The sequence below is a fragment of the Bos indicus x Bos taurus genome, chromosome 17 (genome assembly GCF_003369695.1).
Source record: "Bos indicus x Bos taurus breed Angus x Brahman F1 hybrid chromosome 17, Bos_hybrid_MaternalHap_v2.0, whole genome shotgun sequence".
In the NCBI taxonomy this organism is placed as follows: domain Eukaryota; kingdom Metazoa; phylum Chordata; class Mammalia; order Artiodactyla; family Bovidae; genus Bos; species Bos indicus x Bos taurus.
Genome location: NC_040092.1, coordinates 4245583 through 4266455, shown reverse-complemented (window position 1 = coordinate 4266455; position 20873 = coordinate 4245583). Strand labels below are relative to the sequence as shown.

Here is a 20873-nt window from a genome sequence, read left to right as displayed (position 1 = left end):
CCTGGCCATTTCTAGACAGGAAGCCCTCATCTCCTCCACTCCCATCCCATCCTGACATTGTCTTCAGGCCCTCAAGAAAGAGGGGAAACCGAGGCTCAGCAAAGCCAGCGATCTGCCCAAGGCCACAGGTGCTGAGCCAAGACTCACCTGCTGATTCCCAGGCTCCCCCACCTGATGCACTGGGTCAGGAGCCCCAGTTTGTGGCTCCCATGGCTCCTCAATTTACCCCTCTATCCACCTTCATGAAATGGGCTCCTTACTTGTTGGTGACCAGGGGAGCTGGGATCCCTGTCTTCTTCGTGGCTGTGTGTATCCACGGTGTAGACCCCAGCCAGGAACAGGTCTCAGGAAAACAGAAAGTGTTAGTCGCTCAGTCATGTCTGACTCTGTGACCCCATGGACTGTAGCGTGCCAGGCTCCTCTGTCCATGGGATTCTCCAGGCAAGAATACTAGAGTGGGTTGCCATTCCCTTCTCCAGGGGATCTTCTCAACCCAGGAATCAAACCTGGTCTCCTGCACTGGGGACAGATTCTTTACTGTCTGAGCCAATAAGGAAGCCCAGGTCTCAGGAAACATTTGTTGAATGAATGATGAAACAAGAAAAGGGAGGAATGGGTGGGTGGGGTGGTAAGGGCAGTTGAACCACCTGCTCAGAATCACAGGATGCCATTTGCCAGAATTATGGGGTCTTACACCAACTCTTCTGACTCCTAAATCTAGAATTCTTTTGACCTTTAGGAGGTCTTATGCCTCTTGGGGAGTCACCCACACAATCCTGCACCCAGTTTTGCGGGCTTCTGGCCCCCTGCAGCTCACCTACAGGCTCCCCAGGAGTCGAGTCTCTGTACTGCAGGTTGAGAACCCCGTACAGGTCACACAGCCCTGTCCCGAGGACACGAAAGACATGAATGCACTTCACCAGAGCCTGAAGCCCAGCACGCACTTCAGCTGTCTCAACCACGATCCTGCACCGAGCTGCAGCCCCTGGCACATGACACGGCAGTTCTGACACCGATCCTCCGCCTCCTCTGTCCTTGCACGGCCCTCTGCCCCTCCCCAGGGGCTGCTGCTGGCCAGGGACGTGCTGGAATGCTTGTTAATGCTTCTTCAGCCGCCATCAGCCCTGGCAGCCTGCGCCCACAGCCTCCATGGCAGGGACTGCCTGCACCCCACATCCGGGTCCCCGGTTGACTCAGTGGGACCCTGCCTCTCTTCCCCCACCCCTAACACCATCTTGGTCACAGAGGGCCGGGGATGGGCAGGGTCCAGGGCTCAGGAACCCACCCAGTGCCCAGAACGGCGCTGCACACACCTGGTCACAGTTGTGTTTATTAAGGGTTTTCTAATAGTGTTAGGCTTTTTGCACATGTTTTTCCACCAAAGCTCAAATGAAGCTGGTCCTGTTACACACCATTCTACAGATGTGGGAACTGAGCCCCAGGAAGCAGAGGTCACTTGTTCAAGATGCCCCAGAGGGAGTGTAGGCATTCATTCTTGGGTTGGTCTGACTTCAGGGGTGGTGGATCCTGAACCATTAGTTACTGGTGATTGTCTGGAGGTGGCGGCTCGCCTTCAGCTGTGCAGGTGTCTGTCCTTGGAAGCCCAGCCCTAGGAACGAATGTTCTGAGTGACGTGGCAGATTCACATTTATTAGAATTTCTCAGAGAATGCAGAGTTTGCTGAACTTCAGCTTGTCTCTTCATTTGCACTCATAAAATATTAAAGCTGGAAGGTGCCCTGGTCAGTGGGATTGTCTAGTCTCCACATTTTATGAAAGCGGAAACTGAGGCCCAGAGGTGCAATGGTCTCAGCCCAGGCATCCCCAAGTCACAGATAATTAGGAAGAAATCCGGGACTCGGGACATCATGTCAATGCTCCCTAAGATCAAACAATGAAAGCTCAGGAAGTCACACTCAGGGCCTTCCGGTGCAAGCCTCTCATTTTACAAAAGAGGAAACTGAGAATCAGAGAACATCGGGGTCTTCCTAAGGCAAAGTGCTCCCCCGATGGTCCCCAGAGACCGAGTTTTGTGCTAGCAGTGTGACCATACAGATGAGATAACCTTTCACTGATGAAGTGGCAGTGCGGCTGCTGCTGCTAAGTCGCTTCAGTCGTGTCCGACTCTGTGCGACCCCATAGACGGCAGCCCACCAGGCTCCCCTATCCCTGGGATTCTCCAGGCAGGAACACTGGAGTGGGTTGCCATTTCCTTCTCCAACGCATGAAAGTGAAAAGTGAAAGTGAAGTCGCTCAGTTGTGTCCGACTCTTAGTGACCCCGTGGACTGCAGCCCACCAGGCTCCTCCGTCCATGGGATTTTCCAGGCAAGAGTACTGGAGTGGGGTGCCATTGCCTTCTCCAAAAGTAGTAATAACAGAACCTATAGTATAGGCTCACTCTCAGGAATATAAATGATGCTGGCCCTTAGGCCAGCACCCAACACTCACTAAGGGCTCCATCTGTAGTGTATATTACTACCACTGGTGGGCCCTTGTCATTTCCCCTCTGCCACCTGCCTTCCACGCCAAATGTTTCTGGGCACAGAACAGTGGGTAAGACTGTGGACTGCTGCTTCAGTCACTTGGTAGCTGGGTGACCTCGGACTGGTTACTAGTTTGTGACTCTGGGCTTCAAATGTCTCATCAGAAAATGGGATGGCAGGAACAGACCTACTAGACAGGACTTTGGGGGGATGGATATAATACATGTGATAGGCTTCATGCAAAGCCAGGCCTAAATGAAGTGCTCAGTGGATCTGAGCACCACTCTCACCACTTTCATGGCCACGTTGCATGTCCGTCCCATCCCAGGCTGCAGGGCGCCTGGCCCAGTGTTAGGAGTGCCATCGCAGCAAGGCAAGGCGATCTCGGAGCCCTGTGCCTCCTGCCTCCGGGGCAGGGACTGCGTGCACCCCACATCTGCCGCTCTTCCCCTGCCCCTAACACCATCTTGGTCACAGAGGGCAGAAGACGGGCAGGGTCCAAGGCTCAGGAACCCTCCCAGGGCCCAGAACTGTGACAACCGGTCACAGTTGTGCTTATTAAGGGTTTTCTAAGCCAGAAATAGTGTTAGGCTTTTGCATATGTTTTCCCACCAAACCTCAAAAGAAGCTGGTCCTGTTGCACACCATTCTACAGATGTGGAAACTGAGCCCCAGAAAGCAGAGGTCACTTGTCCGAGATGCCCCAGAGGGACTGTAGGCATTCTTGGGTTGGTCTGACTTCGGGGTGGATTCTGAACCGTTAGTTATCGTTGATTGTCTGGAGGCACAAGGACGCGGCTCTGCTTTCTCGGCGCCTGCCTGGAGGCGGGGATTCTGAAAATGCTGGACAGAATTCCGGTTTTTGCAAGTGGAAGTGTCCTGGAGGAGCCCCCCTTTCAGGTGCAGAAACTGAGGTCTGGGAAAGGAAGGTTGCTGTCCACAGTCTCACAGACGCCCGGTCTCAGGTTCAGGGTTTGATGCACAGGTGTCCTCGCTTGTGGCACGGTAGCCCAGGGACGGTCCCCTTCCCCAGGAGCCCCCGTCCCCGAGGAAGAGCGCCCATCCCAGAGTTCCGCCTCCTCGGTTCAAGGCTGTGTGGTCAGTCCTCCCGGTGGCATCTCGGCGTCTGCCCTGCCGTTACGACGAAGGAAGCGATGGCAACCGAGGTCGCTGCCACCTTTCTGCAGTCTCCAGGGATGCCTCTGACCCGGAGCTGTGGCGACCAGGGCTGCCGGAAAGCTGGGTTCCAGCTGTAGGTAGCGCTCGCTGTCCGCATTTCCGAGCCCGAGCGCTCGGAGGAGCGCTCGACAATCTTCGGAAGCCGGAGGGAAAGCTCGGGCATTTCCGGTGCCGAGGGGCGGGGCTGACCGTAATGCCGGCGTCTCCGCCTCCGCCTGTAGAGGGCGCTGTTGCCAGTGAGAGCCCGTCAAGCCGGAGAGCCGGCCAACGCATTAGGAGGCGCAGAAACAGGTTCTGCAACCTTGGAGCCCCGGTTTCTTCCTCTGGAAAATAGGCTTGATGACAAGCTTGTGAGACGCCAGTGGGACCCGAATAAGTTTGTGAGAGGAACTGGAAGACACATTGATAGATATGCATGCTATTTGCCTCAGTTTGTTCATCTGTAATTAGGGGTCATTGCACTTTCCATCCCTGTATAAATTGTGAGAATTGAAAACTGTGGGTAAGACACATAGGAAGGGCCTGGGGGACCTCCTTGGTGGTCCAGTGGCTGAGACTCCGAGTTCCAATGCAAGGGACCAGGGTTCGATCCCTGGTCAGGGAACTAGATCCCATATGCTGCAACTAAGACCTGGCTCAGCCAAATAAATAAGATCAAATCAAAAAAATAAAGAGCCTGGCACCTTGTAAGCACCTAGTAAAAGGTAATGATTGTGATAATGGGCGAAGGGCTCCCCCCAAGACAGGAAATAAAGTCCGCATGTCAGTTCCTGCTTCCCCTTCAGCTGCGGAGCCAGAGACAAGGCAGGTGCCAGATGTACTGAAACCACTGGCTGAGGGTCAGACCTGCCACTGACCACGTGGGCTTCAGTTCTCTCATCTGTGTAACTGATGGCCCCTAAGGCCCTTTAGCCCTGCTTCCTTGAACTCTGAGTTGTGAAATGCAGTCCAAGACAGCTTCTACTTACAGATGGATAGGGTGGACAAGGGCCTATAGGGAGTCACCACGGACATTTACTCTTTCCACAAACTTCACTGAGCTAACATTCTGGTACCAGGTCCTAGGGAGCAACATTAAGTAAGAGATGCCTCTTGCCCTTGCCCAAAGTTGAGTTAGGTGACAAACAGCCCTTTAGAATACAGGGTTAGGCTAGAACAAGGGCAAGTCAGGGGGTCGTAAGAGCCCACACCTTGGGGGTTAGGGAAGGCTCCTTGAAGGTGAAGGATAAAGAGAAGTTATGTGAAAATGGGGGCAGGGGAAAAGGATTTCAGACAAGAAGCTCTGGGTACGGGTACAAGAAAATATTGCAGAATCAAGAATTTCTCAGAGGTGGGTCGGAAGCAGAAGAGATTCTGGGAGAGAGGGCTGTCCTGAGCAAACACAGGGGTGGGGCCGGGTGGCTGTGTTCTAGAGCCAAGTTTTGTGCTTGGCAAGTGATTTAACCTTTCCAGGCCTCAATTTCCTCACCAAAGCTTTTTGGAGTGGATGTGATGCCTAAATGAGAAAACGTATGCAAAAGACTTAACAGCAGGGGCTTAATCAGCGGACTTAGAAGGTTGGTCAAGGCCAGATCAATACAGGCTGTTCTGCTGTAGGGACACTGGCTCAGATGTACATCCCCAGGCCCCTCCACAAGAGATTCTGACTCAGAGGATCTGGGAGGGCACAGAGATTCACTTTGGTGACCAGCATTGAGGCACGATTTTTTAAAATTTTAATGAAAAGCACATTTTCTCCACTAACTCCCTCCAAGACCGTAAAGACCTCAAGGTCAGCTTTGTCTCTTTCTTCCTTCACTGCTAACCTCCCCGGAAGCCAGAAGGCAGTTCAGGTGCCCAGCGGAGTTTTTTCCTGCACGTGTGACTGAGTCCCCGACCCAGGTCTGCTCTGGGCTCCCACAGTCTTCTGTCCAGGGCAGGCGCCTGGCTCAGGGCCGGGGAAGAGGTTTCAGAAACTTTCCTGGCACGTCTCCCCTCTGCTGGCATTTGTTTCTGGTTGGCGCCAGGCTGCTTCCAGGCCCTATGAGTCCTCATGCCGCCTGACCTTAGAGGGACAGGGGCTAGGATGTGGCTGCCCCTCAGAGAAGCAAACTTCACATCCTCTGAGCTCGTTTGCCAGGGCCTCTTTTAATGCCCAGTAATGCTGCATTTACCTGCCAACAGAAATGAACTTTTATCCAACTGATAGTTCTTCCCCCAAGCCTCAATACCCCACTTTAAACTGATTGGTATAGAATCTTTCTCAAATGTACTATGGACAGCCAGGATAAAGAGAGGAAGCATCACTTAAATATATTCTTCTGAAAGTGACTGCGCATCTTGAGAAGTGCAGCAGGCCCTGCTGTGAGCTCTGCAACCTTGGCAGGCCACTTTCTCTCTCTGACCTAGACAGCCTAGCCCGTATTGGGAAAGGGCCCTGCAGACCTAGGGCGACTGCTGCAGACACCACATACTTAGGTGGCCTGCACAGGGAACACCACACAGAGGTTGCCAGAATCGTTTCCTTGATGACCCAAGATCTACCTGTGAACATCAAGCATGGTTCCATGGCTACCGTCTATTTATCTGTTGCCTCAGGCTAGGCCATCCAGAGAGCCATCAGCCGTCATTTCAACTTCCTGACTGTAAGGTGGCCTGGGATGCCACCTTCCCCAAGACAATGCTGGTTCTCCACCTCCCTAGCTTCCACCAGATGCTGGAGGGAACTCCCGGAGCAAAGCTCCAGACAGTGTGACAGGACCAGGAAAGGGCTGGGTCCAGTTCTAAAGCAGTGGTCCTATGGGGACCCAGCTGGGCCTTCCCATGAACATGAAAGGTGGTAGCACAGCCTTACAGTTGAGCGTAAATGCTATAGAGACCAGCAGACCTGGGTTTGAATCCCAGCTCTGCCATTTACTACCTGTGACCTGGGGCAAGTTACCCGACCTCCTCTGAGCCTCCATTTCCCAAACCACGAAATGGGAATAGTCAGAGTATTTAATCTCATACAGTTGCTAGAATGAGAGAGGCCAGGTGTGAAAACAAAGGTACCTCTTCCTCTTCTTAGCAGAGCCTTGAGTCCTCTTGTTGCTTAGCCTCTTGCACTGGGTAACAAGAATATAACAGTCCTAGAGCATGTGTGAGTCCACAAGCCTCACCCAATTGCTAGAACTGGTCCCTTAGGAAAGACCAATGAACCATCTCACTCTCAGGCTCAGGAACCACCGCCGGAGAATCATTCATCTGTAATTGCTCGCAAAGAGAACTGTAAGAGTGGGGGAGATGGGGCGGATCTGTAAATCCACCCACCAGCTCCTGACCTTTTCGGCAGAATTCAGCCTCCTACCCACTGTCTTCCCAGGGTGGCAGACGGGTGGGCAGGCAAGCAGACCTGCTGCAGGCTTTCATCAGTTTTGGGTCAGTCCCCTGTGGTTACAACCACGAGAGGATACTAGGAGGGGGAGGCTTATGCAAAACTGCGTGTAGTTCAGTTTTTTGCTGTCTGCTTCATAAAGGGAGTAGGGGGAGGGAGGCCGCCTCCCCTTTACTATAAGTCAAGGCCTGCAAAAATAGGACACCTCTAAGGAGCAGGGGGGAGGAAGAGGGGAGGAAGGAAAGGAGGACAGAGAAACTGGGGGTGGAGGAGAGATGGAAGGGTGTGATAGAAGGACAAGGAACAGAGAGAGGAAGAGAAGGAGAGTATATGAGGCATGATGAACGCCAAAGAGAGACAAGGAGAAAGAGAAATACTCTGCGCTTCACAGACACACAAAAATAACTGCTGAATTAAAAAAGAAAAAGGTATTACTGAGGAGAGTTTGCAAGCAATGTAGTAGGCAGGGTCTGAGCCCTAGCGAAGGTGACCTCGCACAGCTCAGGCTGGCTGGAAGGCTCTTAGCCGGCAGTGGCCGCCCTCCAAGGGCTCAGCCAGCCGGGAGTTGTCCAGATGCCTGGTGCTGAAATGCCCGGGTACTCACCAGCTTCTCAAAGAGGACTTGCTCAGCCATTCGACTATTTGTTCAGCTCTGCTGTATGCCAACCACTGTTCCAAGGGCTGAGGAAAGCACCACTGAATAAGACAGGCAAAAGTCCTTGATTTTATGAAGCTTACACTCTATGGGAGGAGATAAGATAGTACAACTGTCCATGTTAGAAAAGGTCAAGTTCTATGGAGAGACATAAAGTAGGAAGAGAATGAGCTTAGCAAATACATCCCAAACAGAGGTCACAGCGAGGTGACACAGTGCTGTGGGATGCCAGGGCTGGGAGTGAGCCCCACGTAAAGGATGTACTGACACTGGGTCACAGGTCACAGGGACTCTCAGTTGGATGACCTGTCAGTGGCCAGACTCCAGTTCCAGCCAGCCGCTTGTTCCCTCTCTGGGGGCCTCTCATTCCTCCAACCTCAGGTCATCTGGGCCCCTCAGTGCCAGAGAAATGGGTTTTCACCTTCTGTATACAGCACTAGCTTAAGGTTGGATGATTTGAGACCCTGTCACTGGGTCAACTTGGGCAAGTCATCTCCTTACTCTGGCCTTTGTTTACTCATCTATAAAAGGGACAAGGATCCTTGACTAGTGATTCTTGCCATGTTTGAGGAGGTACCAAGGAGAAAGTGGTGGCTGAGTTCTGTCTGCTGTACACATGGGGGTATTTCCCCTCACTGGGGTATCATACTTCAGAGTCCCCAGGGCTTACCACAGGGTCTAACCCTGTTAGACACTGAATGAATGGAGTGGCAGCAATGCTTGGCCAGTGTTCACTGAAAACTGTGTTCCACCCTCACCCTTCACTCTGCAGCCCTGTTCCTGAAGAGCACTAACCCTGAAGGAGAGCCCAGAGGGAACAGGGCCTGAAGCCCATGCCTGAGTGGGTTCTGCAGTCTGGGCCACTTTGGGTGACACTTGGGGGGTCAGAAGCCACTGTGGTCAAATAAGTTTTGGGGAACTTGGCACCTCTGGGAGATTCCTAATGCTCATCACCATGTCCAGGCTCTAAGAGCTGCACCAAGAGTCCTGATAACTTCCTTCAGCTGTCAAACTCCTGTTTCTCCTCCTTTTTGGAGGAATGCTTATCATAATCCTCAAGAAGTTGCCCTGAGAAATGCTGCACTGGGATTTGGGAACGACTTGAGAATCCTTGTCCCGGGGAGACAATTTTAGAAGTTTCTGGGGTTCCGAACCTCAGTGTTTTTTGTACATCTATCACATAGCAGGCACTCAGTAAACATGTGAAGAATGGATGAATGAATGGATACATGACACTGTTGTTCTACTCAGTTTCAAATGGTAAAAACTGGGGCAGCAAGATCAAAGGGATTTGAGACTCAAGGACTCAGGGCAGAATCATTTTTAGTCCCCTTTAGACCACAAGTTTGGGTGAGGAACGGCTGGAATTTGTTCATCCATCCATTCATTCACCCAATGACAACTCAGGGTGGTAAGTGTGATGTGGTGGATTAGCACTGGGGACCATGGAGGGGATAACTGACTACATGTTGGGGTAAAAGGGAATGACTTCCAGGAGGTGAGCCTGAAGGGCCCTTTGAGGGGACTGGCCTCAGGATTCCCACCCTCATGTCATTTTCCAGCCACATGAATCACATTAGGGACTTCTTGCTTAGAATCCCATGGTTGTGGGCGCCCAGCCTTGACAGAATCCATCTTGGCCCCCTCCTCTCTTTTACCCAGCCCCTGCTGCCACTCCGCTTTGCTGTCAGCTGCCTGTCAGCCTCCCCACACCCAGAGGATGCATCTGCATTATGCAGATGACTGAAAAGACCCAAAGGAACAGAGCTAATGGCAAGATTCCAAGCAGAATGACAAGTCAATGGGGAGCCCTCTGCAAGCCCCCCAAATGCCATTCTTAGAAGCCTCAGGCCAGACACTCACCTCCATCCTCCCAGCACCAACTGCACACCTGCCCTTCTGCCCCCTGCAAACTGGAGCATGGCTGGACCTTTAAACAGGGGAAAAATGCTTCATCATGTTCTGCTTCTTCATGCAAAACCAGAAACTCCCTTCCCCCTCCCTCCTCCTCCCCAGTGCACTCTCCTCCCAGTAAAACCTGGTTAAAGGGACAGTACAATCACATCCCCATCTCTGAGGGCCTGCTTAGAACCAGGGGTCTGGGAGTGAGGTGGAGTGCAGAGAGAAAAGGACAGATAGAGGTCTTCCCTAGGGTATTTGTCTGTCCCCATCCTGGGGAGCCTACAGAAGGAAAACCATGCAGACTGGAAATGTAGTGCAGGTTGAATTAACTGCCTGAGGGAGGCTCAGGTCTGGGATGGAAGTCTTCAGTGACTCCCTAGGGGGTCTCAAGGCTCCCTGCCTCACCACACCTGACATCTAGGTCCCTTCAGCTCCAATGGAAGGACAAGACAGGTGTGTATGTGGGAGACAGTCACAGAATGGAGGAACTGGACCCCCAATAGAAGGTCAAGGGGCTGGGTCTCTGGCTGCCAGGGTGACCCCACTGGATTACCCATCCACCCCTCCTCAGTCCCCCATCTGCATAGCATAGGGATCAGACAACAGTGAGATAGAATTCCTCCCTCCCATCCCTCAAGGGGAAGGCAGAGGTTAATTAACCCCTTTCTCCCCAACAAAGAGTAGGCCCTGTCCTTGGTGCTGAAGCATCAGCTGCAGCACCACCCCCACTCCCAAGGCTCTTGACTGGAGTCAAACCCAAGACAAAGCTAACTATCAACAGCAGTGCAGGTCCCCCAAATACAAAGGCCCTCTTTTCTACCTGAATTAAGGCTTGTGGGGGTGAGCAGCTCTGATACCCTGAAAGCTTCTCACCGCTTCTCCGGGTGTGAGAAGGGAGCCCAGTCATGACACCCACTTGTCTCTTGTGGGTGTGGGGAGAAACGACAAGTTGAAGCCGAGGAGATGGAGAGGGGAGAGGAAGAAAGGACTTCTGAGTTGTGGGGAAGTGGCTGCTATGTCCACGGGCAGTAGGATTCCTCTCCTCTACTGATGCTGGAGACTTCCCAAGTCTCTGGGGGTCTCAAGTTGCAGCCTGACCTGGAGCAAGGTCTGTTCTTTGTACCGATGGGCGAACCGAGTGGGGGTGGGGGCAACGTGTTCAAGGTCATTCACCAGCAACTGTGGGGCTGTCCTCGGTGTGCAGACCCTGGCCCGAGGGACTCCTGGCACCCCTGCCACCTCCCCAAACCCCACACCCAACTCACACCAGCTGTCCCAACGCCATGCCCCGTTCCCTGCAGTACCCCCACTCTTGGTTCTTTGACCCTTGCACACTCCGCCTTTACAGGGAACCCTCTGCACACTTCACTGAGGGTCCTTCTTGCTGGGGCCGGTTTCGGGGTCTCCTGCCTCCTATCCTGAGGAGAACACTGTGCCCACCCCCAATCCGGGCTTCCCTTCTCTAGCCTCTGCAGTGTCTCCCACACCCCCAATTCAGGGCAGCCTTGCCGCCCCTCCCCAACTCCAGGCCCCCTCCCCTTTTTCGGACCGGTTGCCGAGTTCTTGAATCCTCTCTTGGTGGCCTCTCTAGCAGCTAGGGTCTTCTATCTCTACTCTGTAGCGCCCACCATGCCTCCATTCAGGAGTACTTTTCTCCTCCCCTATTCCGGGCCGGCTGCAGACACTCTGAGCTCCCTCTCCTGAGGGTCTAACTATCAGGGAATTCCTGTGCCCCCTATCACTCGGGGTCCTCATCCTACTGCGCCTTCCACCACCCCATCCCGAGGGCATCCTGTCCCATTCCCATCTGGTCTCCTTGCCCTCGCTCCCCCATTTCGGACGCCTTCTCTCTTTCCGAACATAGTAGTAGGGTCTCGCCACCCGCACCCGGGGGGTCCCCGGCGGTCCACTCCGGGAGTCCTCTACCGTCTGACGCCCTCGGCGGGGTGGGGGCGCGGGTCTCCTCTGACGCTGCGTTGTCGATTCCCCTTCACTCCTAGGTTCCCCTGCCCCGCCCCTCTCACTGCGGCGGAGCCGGCCGGCCTAGGCCGCTGGGGGAGGAGGCGGAGAGGGCGGGGCCCTCCTCCCCCGCTCCGCCCCCCCCGCCCGAACTGCTGAGGGGCTGGACCCCGCCGGGCTGCTATAAAAGGGCCGGCCGGTCCGGAGGTGCCGCAGTGTCGCCCGCCTCCTCCTAGCCTCAGGGCTCCCTCTCCGCCGGTGGCCGCACCCGCTCCGGCCACGATGAGCTTCAGCGGCGCCGACGCGCTGCTGGGCGCCTTCGCGCCGCTCCACGGAGGCGGCAGCTTGCACTATGCACTGGCTCGCAAAGGCGGCGCCGGCGGAGCGCGCTCTGCAGCCGGCTCCTCCAGCGGATTCCACTCATGGGCGCGGACCTCCGTGAGCTCCGTGTCGGCCTCCCCGAGCCGCTTCCGAGGCGCCGGGACTACCTCCAGCACCGACTCGCTAGACACCCTGAGCAACGGACCGGAGGGCTGCGTGGTGGTGGCGCGCAGTGAGAAGGAGCAGCTGCAGGTGCTGAACGACCGCTTCGCGGGCTACATCGACAAGGTGCGGCAGCTCGAGGCGCATAACCGCAGCCTGGAGGGCGAGGCGGCGGCGCTGCGGCAGCAGCAGGCGGGCCGCGCAGCCATGGGCGAGCTGTACGAGCGCGAGGTGCGCGAGATGCGCGGCGCAGTGCTGCGCTTGGGCGCGGCTCGCGGCCAGCTGCGCCTGGAGCAGGAGCACCTGCTGGAGGACATCGCGCACGTGCGCCAGCGCCTGGACGACGAGGCCCGGCAGCGCGAGGAGGCCGAGGCAGCGACGCGCGCACTGGCCCGCTTTGCGCAGGAGGCCGAGGCGGCGCGCGTCGAGCTGCAGAAGAAGGCACAAGCCCTGCAGGAAGAGTGCGGCTACCTGCGGCGTCACCACCAGGAGGAGGTGGGCGAGCTGCTCGGCCAGATCCAGAGCAGCAGCGCCGCGCAGACGCAGGCCGAGGCGCGCGATGCCCTCAAGTGCGACGTGACGTCGGCCCTGCGCGAGATCCGCGCGCAGCTTGAAGGCCACACGGTGCAGAGCACGCTTCAGTCCGAGGAGTGGTTCCGAGGTTTGCAGGCGCGGGGGGCAGGGAGGAGGGGCGCCCCCTGGTGGTCGGACATCGAGAGGCAGGGTGGTGTGACCTAGGGGGTCGGTGGAGTCGGCCTAGAGGGCTGGTTGGATGGTGCGGTTGCTCAGGTTCCCCCAGCAAAGGGCACGTCCCTTAGCTAAAAAACAGTTTTACTCTGGGTCTTTTGTGCGGCACTCCCCGCCTCTTCCTCCCCACTCTAGGTTCTCCTTTGGCCTTCTCCAGGGTCCTTGTATCTGTCCTTCAATTCTCAGTCCTCTCTGCTCCTTCTCCCAAGTCAGGGTAACCCCTCGACTGTGAGTCAGCCCCACTTCCAACAGGTTCCCTCTTCCGCTCCAAAGCGGCGCCGGCTTCTAGTCGTTGGGGCCGGGGAGGTCCCTCATTGCCCCTCAAAGTAACATCCCTTCCCCGTCCAATGCTGCCCATCCCCCTCTTCTGCACACTGCAGGGGACCCCATTCTCCTGACACCTATCAGGCCCCTCCCCGCCACAGTCAGAGAGGGTGAGTCATTCTCACATTCTCTCTCCCCAGGAAGGCCATCATTACAACCAATTGGTGTGTGAGGCTGAAGGGGCCAGGGGGCCCTTGAATGTCCTCTCTCCCCTTCCTGAAAGCTGGGAGCCTCCCAAATCTATCTCCCTCCCCCACCTCCACGCCACCCTGAGTCAGCTAGGGTGCAGCTGCTGCAGCTCTGAAGCTGTGTCCAACACCCGCAGGGTGACTTTGACCCACACTCTGCCCTCTCTGGTTTTCATTCCTTTTGGGATTAGAAGGGGAATGGACCAACTGGGCTTCTTACCCTGGGGCGTTCCACGCTCCTTAAAACTTCTGCATTGTTCTTGGGAGAGGGCACAGAGGCTTCAGTGATTTTCAGAGAAGCCTGTGATACACAGTGGGTAAGAATCCTCACGCATTTGGATGGTCTCTAAGTCTCTGGAAGCACTAGGAGGGAAAACCAGAAAAGCTGGGGTTTGGGTGCATGGCTTTTCTGGTTCCTGCCTCTCCTCTGCGGTAGCAGAACCACCCCTCCCCCATCTCTGCAGCAGCAAAGCTCCTCCCAGAGCAAGCTGCCCTCTTGGACTTTGCTCTTCACCCTGGCAGACCATCCCAGGACTTCTGGATCACTCTTCCTCCTCAGCTCCTAAGACTCAGGTCCTGGGTATCATTATCTCAGGATTCAGGATGCTCACAGTCAGGAGGTTCACACTAGATCTCCAGACCCACTCTGGCCCCTGAAGCCTTCTGGGAACCTGCAGCCTGTTGCTCACAGGAGCCAGGGTGTGGCTGTCATGGGCACAGGGGCTCCTGTGCTAGAGAACGCGCAGCCAGGGGGAGGAAGGGACAGAGGAGCTGGCACACGGGCCTCAGACTCCACAGGGATTTGGGCTCTGCTATGGCTCCATGGCTCCCAGAGCCCTAATGCCTCTAAAGGTCATAGGCTCATTGATTTGTTCAACCCCAAGCTTGAGGTTAAGCTCCATGGGCCAGGTTTCATAACCCCCCGCACTGCCAGCCTTTGTTGGGGAGGTGAACCAGAAGGGCCAGAAGAAATAGGGGCTTCTTTGCTGTGCAGGACCTGAGGCCTGCGTTTGGGGAGTCAGGGTGTGATCTTTGGAGCCAGATACACACTAGATTTGAACCCCAGTCCTGCTGCTCAAACTGGCCTGCTGGCCTTGGGCAGTGTCATCTGCCTGTCACACAGGAGAGGATGAGTGAAGCATCCACAATAGCCCCTGGCACTCAGGAGGTCCTTAACCCGCGTGTGGCCCCTTCCAAATCCAGTTGTGTCTAACCCTGTGCCCTGCCTCTCTCCCCCACAGTGAGGCTGGACCGACTGTCCGAGGCAGCCAAGGTGAACACAGACGCCATGCGCTCAGCACAGGAGGAGATATCTGAGTACCGGCGCCAGCTGCAGGCCAGGACCACAGAGCTGGAGACGCTCAAAAGCACCAAGGACTCACTGGAGAGGCAGCGCTCTGAGCTGGAGGACCGTCACCAGGCTGACATCGCATCCTACCAGGTGGGCAGGGGTGGGGCAGAAAGCCAGACCACCTAACCTTGCTGGGTGACCCTGGACAAGTCACTGTCCCTCTTTGAGTGGAGAGCATAGGCCTTAGAGTCAGACATACCAGGGGTACCTGTATGTCTTTCTAGCTGTGTGACCCTAAGAAAGTTATCTGCCTCTCTCTGTGACTGAATTCTCTCAATGCAATTAAAAAAAAAAAAAAGCCTCCTTTGCAGAGCTATGATTAAAGAGAGAGATGAACTTCTCATGAGATGAGTGAGAGACAGCAGAGTCTTGGTCCTGGTGGGTGTTCAGTAAACAGTAACCAGTGTCTGAGTGAGGACAGCCTGGGAAGGCCTCAGCAGATACCTCCCACTAAAGACAATGATTGAAAGAAAGTGTCTAAAAATTCTTTTAGAGAACTTATTATACAAGCAGTATGTGGTTGTTGTAGAAAAAGAGGCTGCTTTTTGATCAGCCACGGTGGTTGCCTTTAAGCAGTGGCTCGGGGGCTTGGGTCGGGGAGAAGCCTCAGCTCGTGCTTAGCGTGCTTCTGTGCATGGTCTCAGCCATCAACGGCAGTTGCCTCCCGAGCCTTTACTGTGCAGGTGCTTTGGAGCACTGGGCAGACAACAGGGAGCCAAAGCAGACAAGTTCCCACTGAGCCCTTTCTAAGCTTAAGATCTGTAAAAATTCACCCATCATCCCAATGACCTGTGGTAGCCATGGTCAGTGTCTGGCGCGTTCCATTCCAGAACACTCCCCAGGCTGAGGTTATACACACAGTGGGATGTTTGTTCCGGGTCCATGAATGAGGTCCCGAAGCTTTCACAAGGTGGGGCTGGCCTGGGCCTCTTTGGGTTTGCAGAGCCCACTCCAGCCTCGCTGGTGCCGAGGTCTCCATGGTGACTGACAGCAATGCATGTGTGACTTCTCCTCCCCAGGAGGCCATCCAGCAGCTGGATGCAGAGCTGAGGAACACCAAGTGGGAGATGGCAGCCCAGCTCCGAGAGTACCAGGATCTACTCAATGTCAAGATGGCTCTGGACATTGAGATCGCTGCTTACAGGTGAGGGGGCCGGGGGGCCTTTGGGTGGTGGGAGCCCTTGTGTTCTTAGAAGGAGAAGCCTTGGATTTTAAGATCTGCAGTGAGGTAGCCTGCTGTCTTAGAGACCAAAAAAAAAAATTTTTTTTCTTACTATTGTGAAATGTATACAGCATAAAATTTACCGTTTAGCCATTTTAAAGCCTACGGTTCAGTGGCATTAAAACTATTTACATTGCTGTCCAGTCATCACTATCATCTACCTCCAGAACACTTTTCGTCTTCCCGCACTGAAATTCGGTGCTCATTAAACAAGAACTCCCTGATCCCTTCCCCTCCCTCCCCCGAGTCCTGGCCACCATTGTTCTGTCTTCTGAGAAGCAAATATCTTGAGCGTGACTTAGAGGGTCTGACAGTGATTTAGAGGGTTAAAGCTCCCCACCCTCTTCTCAGATTCAGCCAGCCAGAGGCCTGTCTTGGGAGAGAAAGGAGGGACTTGAGTTGTCAAGGACCTTTACGACTCTACCTCTTAAAGAGATTCTTTTCATTCATTATTTCATTGAAACCACCCTCTGAGGTAGAAACTCTTAATGACCCTGTTTTTACCAATGAGGAGACTGAGGCTTGAAGAGTTTGAATGGCTTTGCTGATAAGGTCACACTTCTAGTGGGTAGGAAAGTGTAGAACTCTGTCCCTACTCTATTCCTAAAATTCAAAGGATGAGAATATAACAACAGAGCCTTGAAATTCAAATGGGAACATTCTAATACCTTTAAAGCCCAGGTTTATAAATGTGGAATTTCTTGCTCATACTCCCCCCTTTCTCTTAAACAACATTTTGAGGGACAATACATGTAAATTTTGTTAATATAGGCGTTCTCTCTTGAGGGCCATTTTTCAGAGGAAAAAAGTTTAATAAGTGGTAGCCTTAGTTGAATTAAAACAAGAGCAATGCCATTGGGGTACAGATTCTGGTAGTCCTTGGGATGATCTGCTAGTGACCTCCTCCAGTCTAAGTGCCCACCATTCACATCCCTTCTTCCACCAATCTATGTATCACTACACACAGGGGGTCTTCGGAGTAACCCAGGAAGCCCCCTACCTCAGTGATCGACTTTGAGTTAATAGTAACATGTTTCATTATCCATTCTGCAGAAAACTCCTGGAGGGTGAAGAATGTCGAATTGGCTTTGGCCCGAGTCCTTTCCTCCTTCCAGAAGGACTCCCCAAGATCCCCTCCGTGTCCACTCACATCAAAGTCAAAAGTGAAGAGAAGATCAAGATGGTAGAAAAGTCAGAGAAGGAAACTGTGATTGTGGAGGAACAGACAGAGGAGGTCCAAGTGACTGAAGAAGTGACTGAAGAAGAAGAGAAAGAGGCCAAAGAGGAGGAAGGAGAAGCAGTAAAGTCTCCCCCAGCAGAAGAGGCTGCATCCCCAGAGAAGGAGGAGGCCAAGTCACCAGCCGAGGCCAAGTCCCCAGAGAAGGCCAAGTCCCCTGTGAAGGAGGAGGCCAAGTCCCCACAGAAGGAAGAGGCCAAGTCACCAGCTGAGGTGAAGTCCCCTGAGAAGGCCAAGTCCCCCGTGGAGGCCAAGTCCCCAGAGAAGGCCAAGTCCCCTGTGAAGGAAGAAGCCAAATCCCCAGAGAAGGCCAAGTCCCCAGTGGAGGCCAAGTCTCCAGAAAAGGCCAAGTCCCCCATGAAGGAAGAGGCCAAGTCCCCAGAGAAGGTCAAATCCCCAGTGGAGGCCAAATCCCCAGAGAAGGAGGAGGCCAAGTCCCCAGAGAAGGCCAAGTCCCCAGAGAAAGCCAAGTCCCCTGTGAAGGAAGAGGCCAAGTCCCCAGAGAAGGCCAAGTCCCCAGTGGAAGCCAAGTCCCCTGTGAAGGAGGAGGCCAAGTCCCCAGAGAAGGCCAAGTCTCCAGTGGAGGCCAAGTCGCCAGAGAAGGCCAAGTCTCCTGTGAAGGAGGAGGCCAAGTCCCCAGAGAAGGCCAAGTCTCCTGTGAAGGAGGAGGCCAAGTCCCCAGAGAAGGCCAAGTCTCCTGTGAAAGAGGAGGCCAAGTCCCCAGAGAAGGCCAAGTCTCCTGTGAAGGAGGAGGCCAAGTCGCCAGAGAAGGCCAAGTCTCCTGTGAAAGAGGAGGCCAAGTCCCCAGAGAAGGCCAAGTCCCCAGTAGAGGCCAAGTCCCCAGAGAAGGCCAAGTCTCCTGCGAAGGAGGAGGCCAAGTCGCCAGAGAAGGCCAAGTCTCCTGTGAAAGAGGAGGCCAAGTCCCCAGAGAAGGCCAAGTCTCCTGTGAAAGAGGAGGCCAAGTCCCCAGAGAAGGCCAAGTCTCCTGCGAAGGAGGAGGCCAAGTCCCCAGAGAAGGCCAAGTCCCCAGAGAAGCCCAAAAGCCCTGTGAAGGAGGAGGCCAAGTCCCCAGAGAAGCCCAAAAGCCCTGTGAAGGAGGAGGCCAAGTCCCCAGAGAAGCCCAAAAGCCCTGTCAAGGAGGAGGCCAAATCCCCAGAGAAGGCCAAGTCTCCTGTGAAGGATGAGGCCAAGGCTCCTGGGAAGGAGGTCCTAAAGAAGGAGGAGGCCAAGTCCCCTGTGAAGGAGGAAGAAAAACCCCAGGAGGTGAGAGCCAAAGAGCCCCCAAAGAAGGCAGAGGAAGAGAAAGCTCCAGCCATACCCAAAGCTGAGGAGAAGAAGGACAGCAAGAAAGATGAGGTGCCCAAGAAGGAGGCTCCAAAGCCCGAGGAGAAGAAGGAGCCTGCTGTGGAAAAGCCCAAAGAACCCAAAGCTGAAGCCAAGAAGGAAGAGGCTGAAGATAAGAAAAAAGCAACCACCCCAGAGAAGGAGGCTCCTGCCAAGGGGAAGGAAGAGGCCAAGCCTAAAGAGAAGACTGAGGTGGCCAAGAAGGAACCAGATGATGCCAAGCCCAAAGAACCCAGCAAAGCAGCAGAAAAGCCAAAGAAGGAAGAGACGCCGGCAGCACCAGAGAAAAAAGACGCCAAGGAGGGGAAGGCCGCAGAAGCCAAGAAGCCTGAGGAGAAACCCAAAACAGAGGCCCAAGCCAAGGAACCTGGCAAGGAGGCCTCCACACCCGGGAAAGCCAAGGCTGAGAAATCCTCCAGCACAGACCAGAAAGACAGCAGACCTGCAGAGAAGGCCGCAGAAGATAAGGCCACCAAGGGAGAGAAGTAAGGTAGGGAGAAGGGATCGTTCAGAGCAGCCAAAGAAACTCAGGGGGGTCTGGGAGCTCAAGGATCAGTATCACAAATTTTCACTTTTTTCTCTCTTTTCTTTAAGAAGAAACTCTGCTTAGACAACAGGCCCTCCTTCACCAAACAGGAATTTCTATTAGCAATATATTAGCAAGAGAGGGTCCTCCCAACTCCCAGCCCCATGGCCCAAACCCTCCCTAGGCGATGGGCAATTATGTTATGATAGCTTATGTAGCCGAATGTGATATATGCCGAATGCCACACGTAAACACTTGACTATACAGACTGCCCCCTCCTCTCCAAATAAGTGCATTTATTTCCTGTATGTGCAACTGACAGATGACCGCAATAATGAATGAGCAGTTAGAAACACATTATGCTTGAGATGTCTTAACCTATTCCTGAATGCCTTCTATTTTCCAAAGGGGTGGTCGAGTCCTTGCCTAAAGCTCTCTGTCCCAGAAGAGCTGCAGCAGGTGGGGCTGGGCGCTGACCACTGTACCACGCCAGGGCGCACTTTTCCACTGGAATCCACTTTCAATTGCTTCTGTGCAATAAAACCAAGTGCTTATAAAATAGAAATGTGACTGTTGTCATTTCTTCCTTTCCCCTGGACGGGCTGGGGGATGGGCAAGGGAGGTCTTAATTTTACACTTGAGAGTGCACGGGACTGGGAGGGAACAGGAAATCTTGTGCACGTCCGGGACTGGTTACGAGGCTGCCCTCAGGCTATTTCCTGGGCACAAACCCAGGCACTGTGCTCAGTGCTTTGAAATCTTATAAACAGGTGGCCTGGTGTGTGGTTTCTCCACAAGGTCCATGTACCACCTATATAAGCATCTGGGCACCTTATAAACATGCAGACTCCTTCATTCAACCAACCTCTGAATTAGAATCTGAGGGGTTGGCCTGGGACACTGCAGGCGTCACCGACTCCCACTTGGTTCTAACGCACACTGAAGTCTGGGGACAGGTGAGGTCCTGGGGACACGGAGCCATCTATTTAAGAGCTCTGCATATGTCCTTGTTTTGTAAGGAGGGATGAGCTTTCTGAATGAGGGGCTGTATGTAGCTAATTCACCTGTACTGAAGACTACAGTCACCACTATTAGGAACAATTTGTTAACAGTCGCCTAATTGGACTCCAACATGCTTCTCTGGACATGCTTTTGAAACCTGCAGTGCTCATGTGGATTTATGTGGGGTCTTTAGTGTAAAAGTTTGACCTCATGACTTAACTTCTAGTAACTAGAATATGGCAAAGTGATGGGATGTCATTTCTGAGAGTAGATTACAAACAGATTCTGGCTTCTGTTTTGCTTGTTCTCCATTGCTCTCTTACTTGGTCATTCTGCTGGAAGCCAGCTGCCATGTGGTAAGCTGCTCTGAGGATAAGGCTTCAAAAGGCCAGGAGTGGAAAGAGCCAACAGCCAGTGAAGAACAAGGGTCCTCAGAACAACAAGAAACCGAATCCTGCCAACAACCATGCTGTCGAACATGGACAAAGATCCTCCCCTGCTGAGCCCCAGACGACACCGATTGTAGCTTTCTGAGAGGCCTTAAGGAAGAAGTGCCCAGCTAAACTGCACCTGGATGATAGATTTCTGCTGTTTTAAGCCACTAAGTTTTGGGAAAATGTGTTACATAGATAATGTGGCTTTGACATCATAGGGAAACATGATACATATTAGAGTTACAAGGGCTCTCATGAATCATTGCCTCAGCCAATGTCTACAGAAGACACGAAGGGACTTGTCCGGACTAGAATCCAGGTCATCAGTTTCGGTCACCACTTACTGGGCATCCCCAGGACTGGGCTCTGGACTACACATTTTATGTCCACTGCCTAATAACACAGCCCAATGGAGCAAGCGCTATTGAACTTGCATTTCTCAGTCGAGGAATCTGAGGCTTAGAGAAACAGATCTTGCCCAAAGT

At 53.8% G+C, this 20873-nt stretch overlaps 1 protein-coding gene and 1 long non-coding RNA gene across 15 annotated transcripts; one reads left to right on the top strand and one right to left on the bottom strand.

Moving 5' to 3' along the window:
- Positions 1 to 1312: 1312 nt before the first annotated feature.
- Positions 1313 to 11641, bottom strand: LOC113907341. Of its 5 annotated transcripts, XR_003515166.1 has the most exons (5): positions 11498 to 11641; positions 9533 to 9599; positions 7619 to 7755; positions 6693 to 6906; positions 5355 to 5815 (listed from the first exon to the last, which is right to left on the bottom strand). It is a non-coding gene; the product is annotated as an uncharacterized LOC113907341 (long non-coding RNA). The 5 variants fall into 5 exon arrangements; XR_003515168.1 differs by lacking the exons at positions 5355 to 5815; positions 6693 to 6906 and adding an exon at positions 1313 to 1609 and having other exon boundaries at positions 11498 to 11637; XR_003515165.1 differs by lacking the exons at positions 5355 to 5815; positions 6693 to 6906 and adding an exon at positions 2298 to 4052 and having other exon boundaries at positions 11498 to 11635.
- A 96-nt stretch (positions 11642 to 11737) lies between these two features.
- Positions 11738 to 19517, top strand: NEFH (neurofilament heavy). Of its 10 annotated transcripts, none has more exons than XM_027566383.1 (5): positions 11738 to 12674; positions 14514 to 14713; positions 15643 to 15767; positions 16899 to 17253; positions 17668 to 19517. In XM_027566383.1, exons 1-5 carry the CDS (start codon positions 11813 to 11815, stop codon positions 18913 to 18915), a joined length of 2790 nt encoding a protein of 929 aa, XP_027422184.1. In that variant the 5' UTR covers positions 11738 to 11812; the 3' UTR covers positions 18916 to 19517. The 10 variants fall into 10 exon arrangements, with proteins under 10 accessions (XP_027422184.1, XP_027422176.1, XP_027422183.1 ...); XM_027566375.1 differs by having other exon boundaries at positions 16899 to 17649; positions 17686 to 19517; XM_027566382.1 differs by having other exon boundaries at positions 16899 to 17793; positions 17956 to 19517.
- Positions 19518 to 20873: the final 1356 nt, after the last annotated feature.

Excerpts from the sequence above, each read along its gene's own strand:
- NEFH (XM_027566373.1), top strand. The coding sequence starts at position 11,813 with ATGAGCTTCAGCGGCGCCGACGCGCTGCTGGGCGCCTTCGCGCCGCTC. Across the intron at positions 14,714-15,642 it reads CTGACATCGCATCCTACCAG|GAGGCCATCCAGCAGCTGGA; the intron begins GTGGGCAGGGGT and ends TCTCCTCCCCAG. Across the intron at positions 15,768-16,898 it reads ATTGAGATCGCTGCTTACAG|AAAACTCCTGGAGGGTGAAG; the intron begins GTGAGGGGGCCG and ends TCCATTCTGCAG.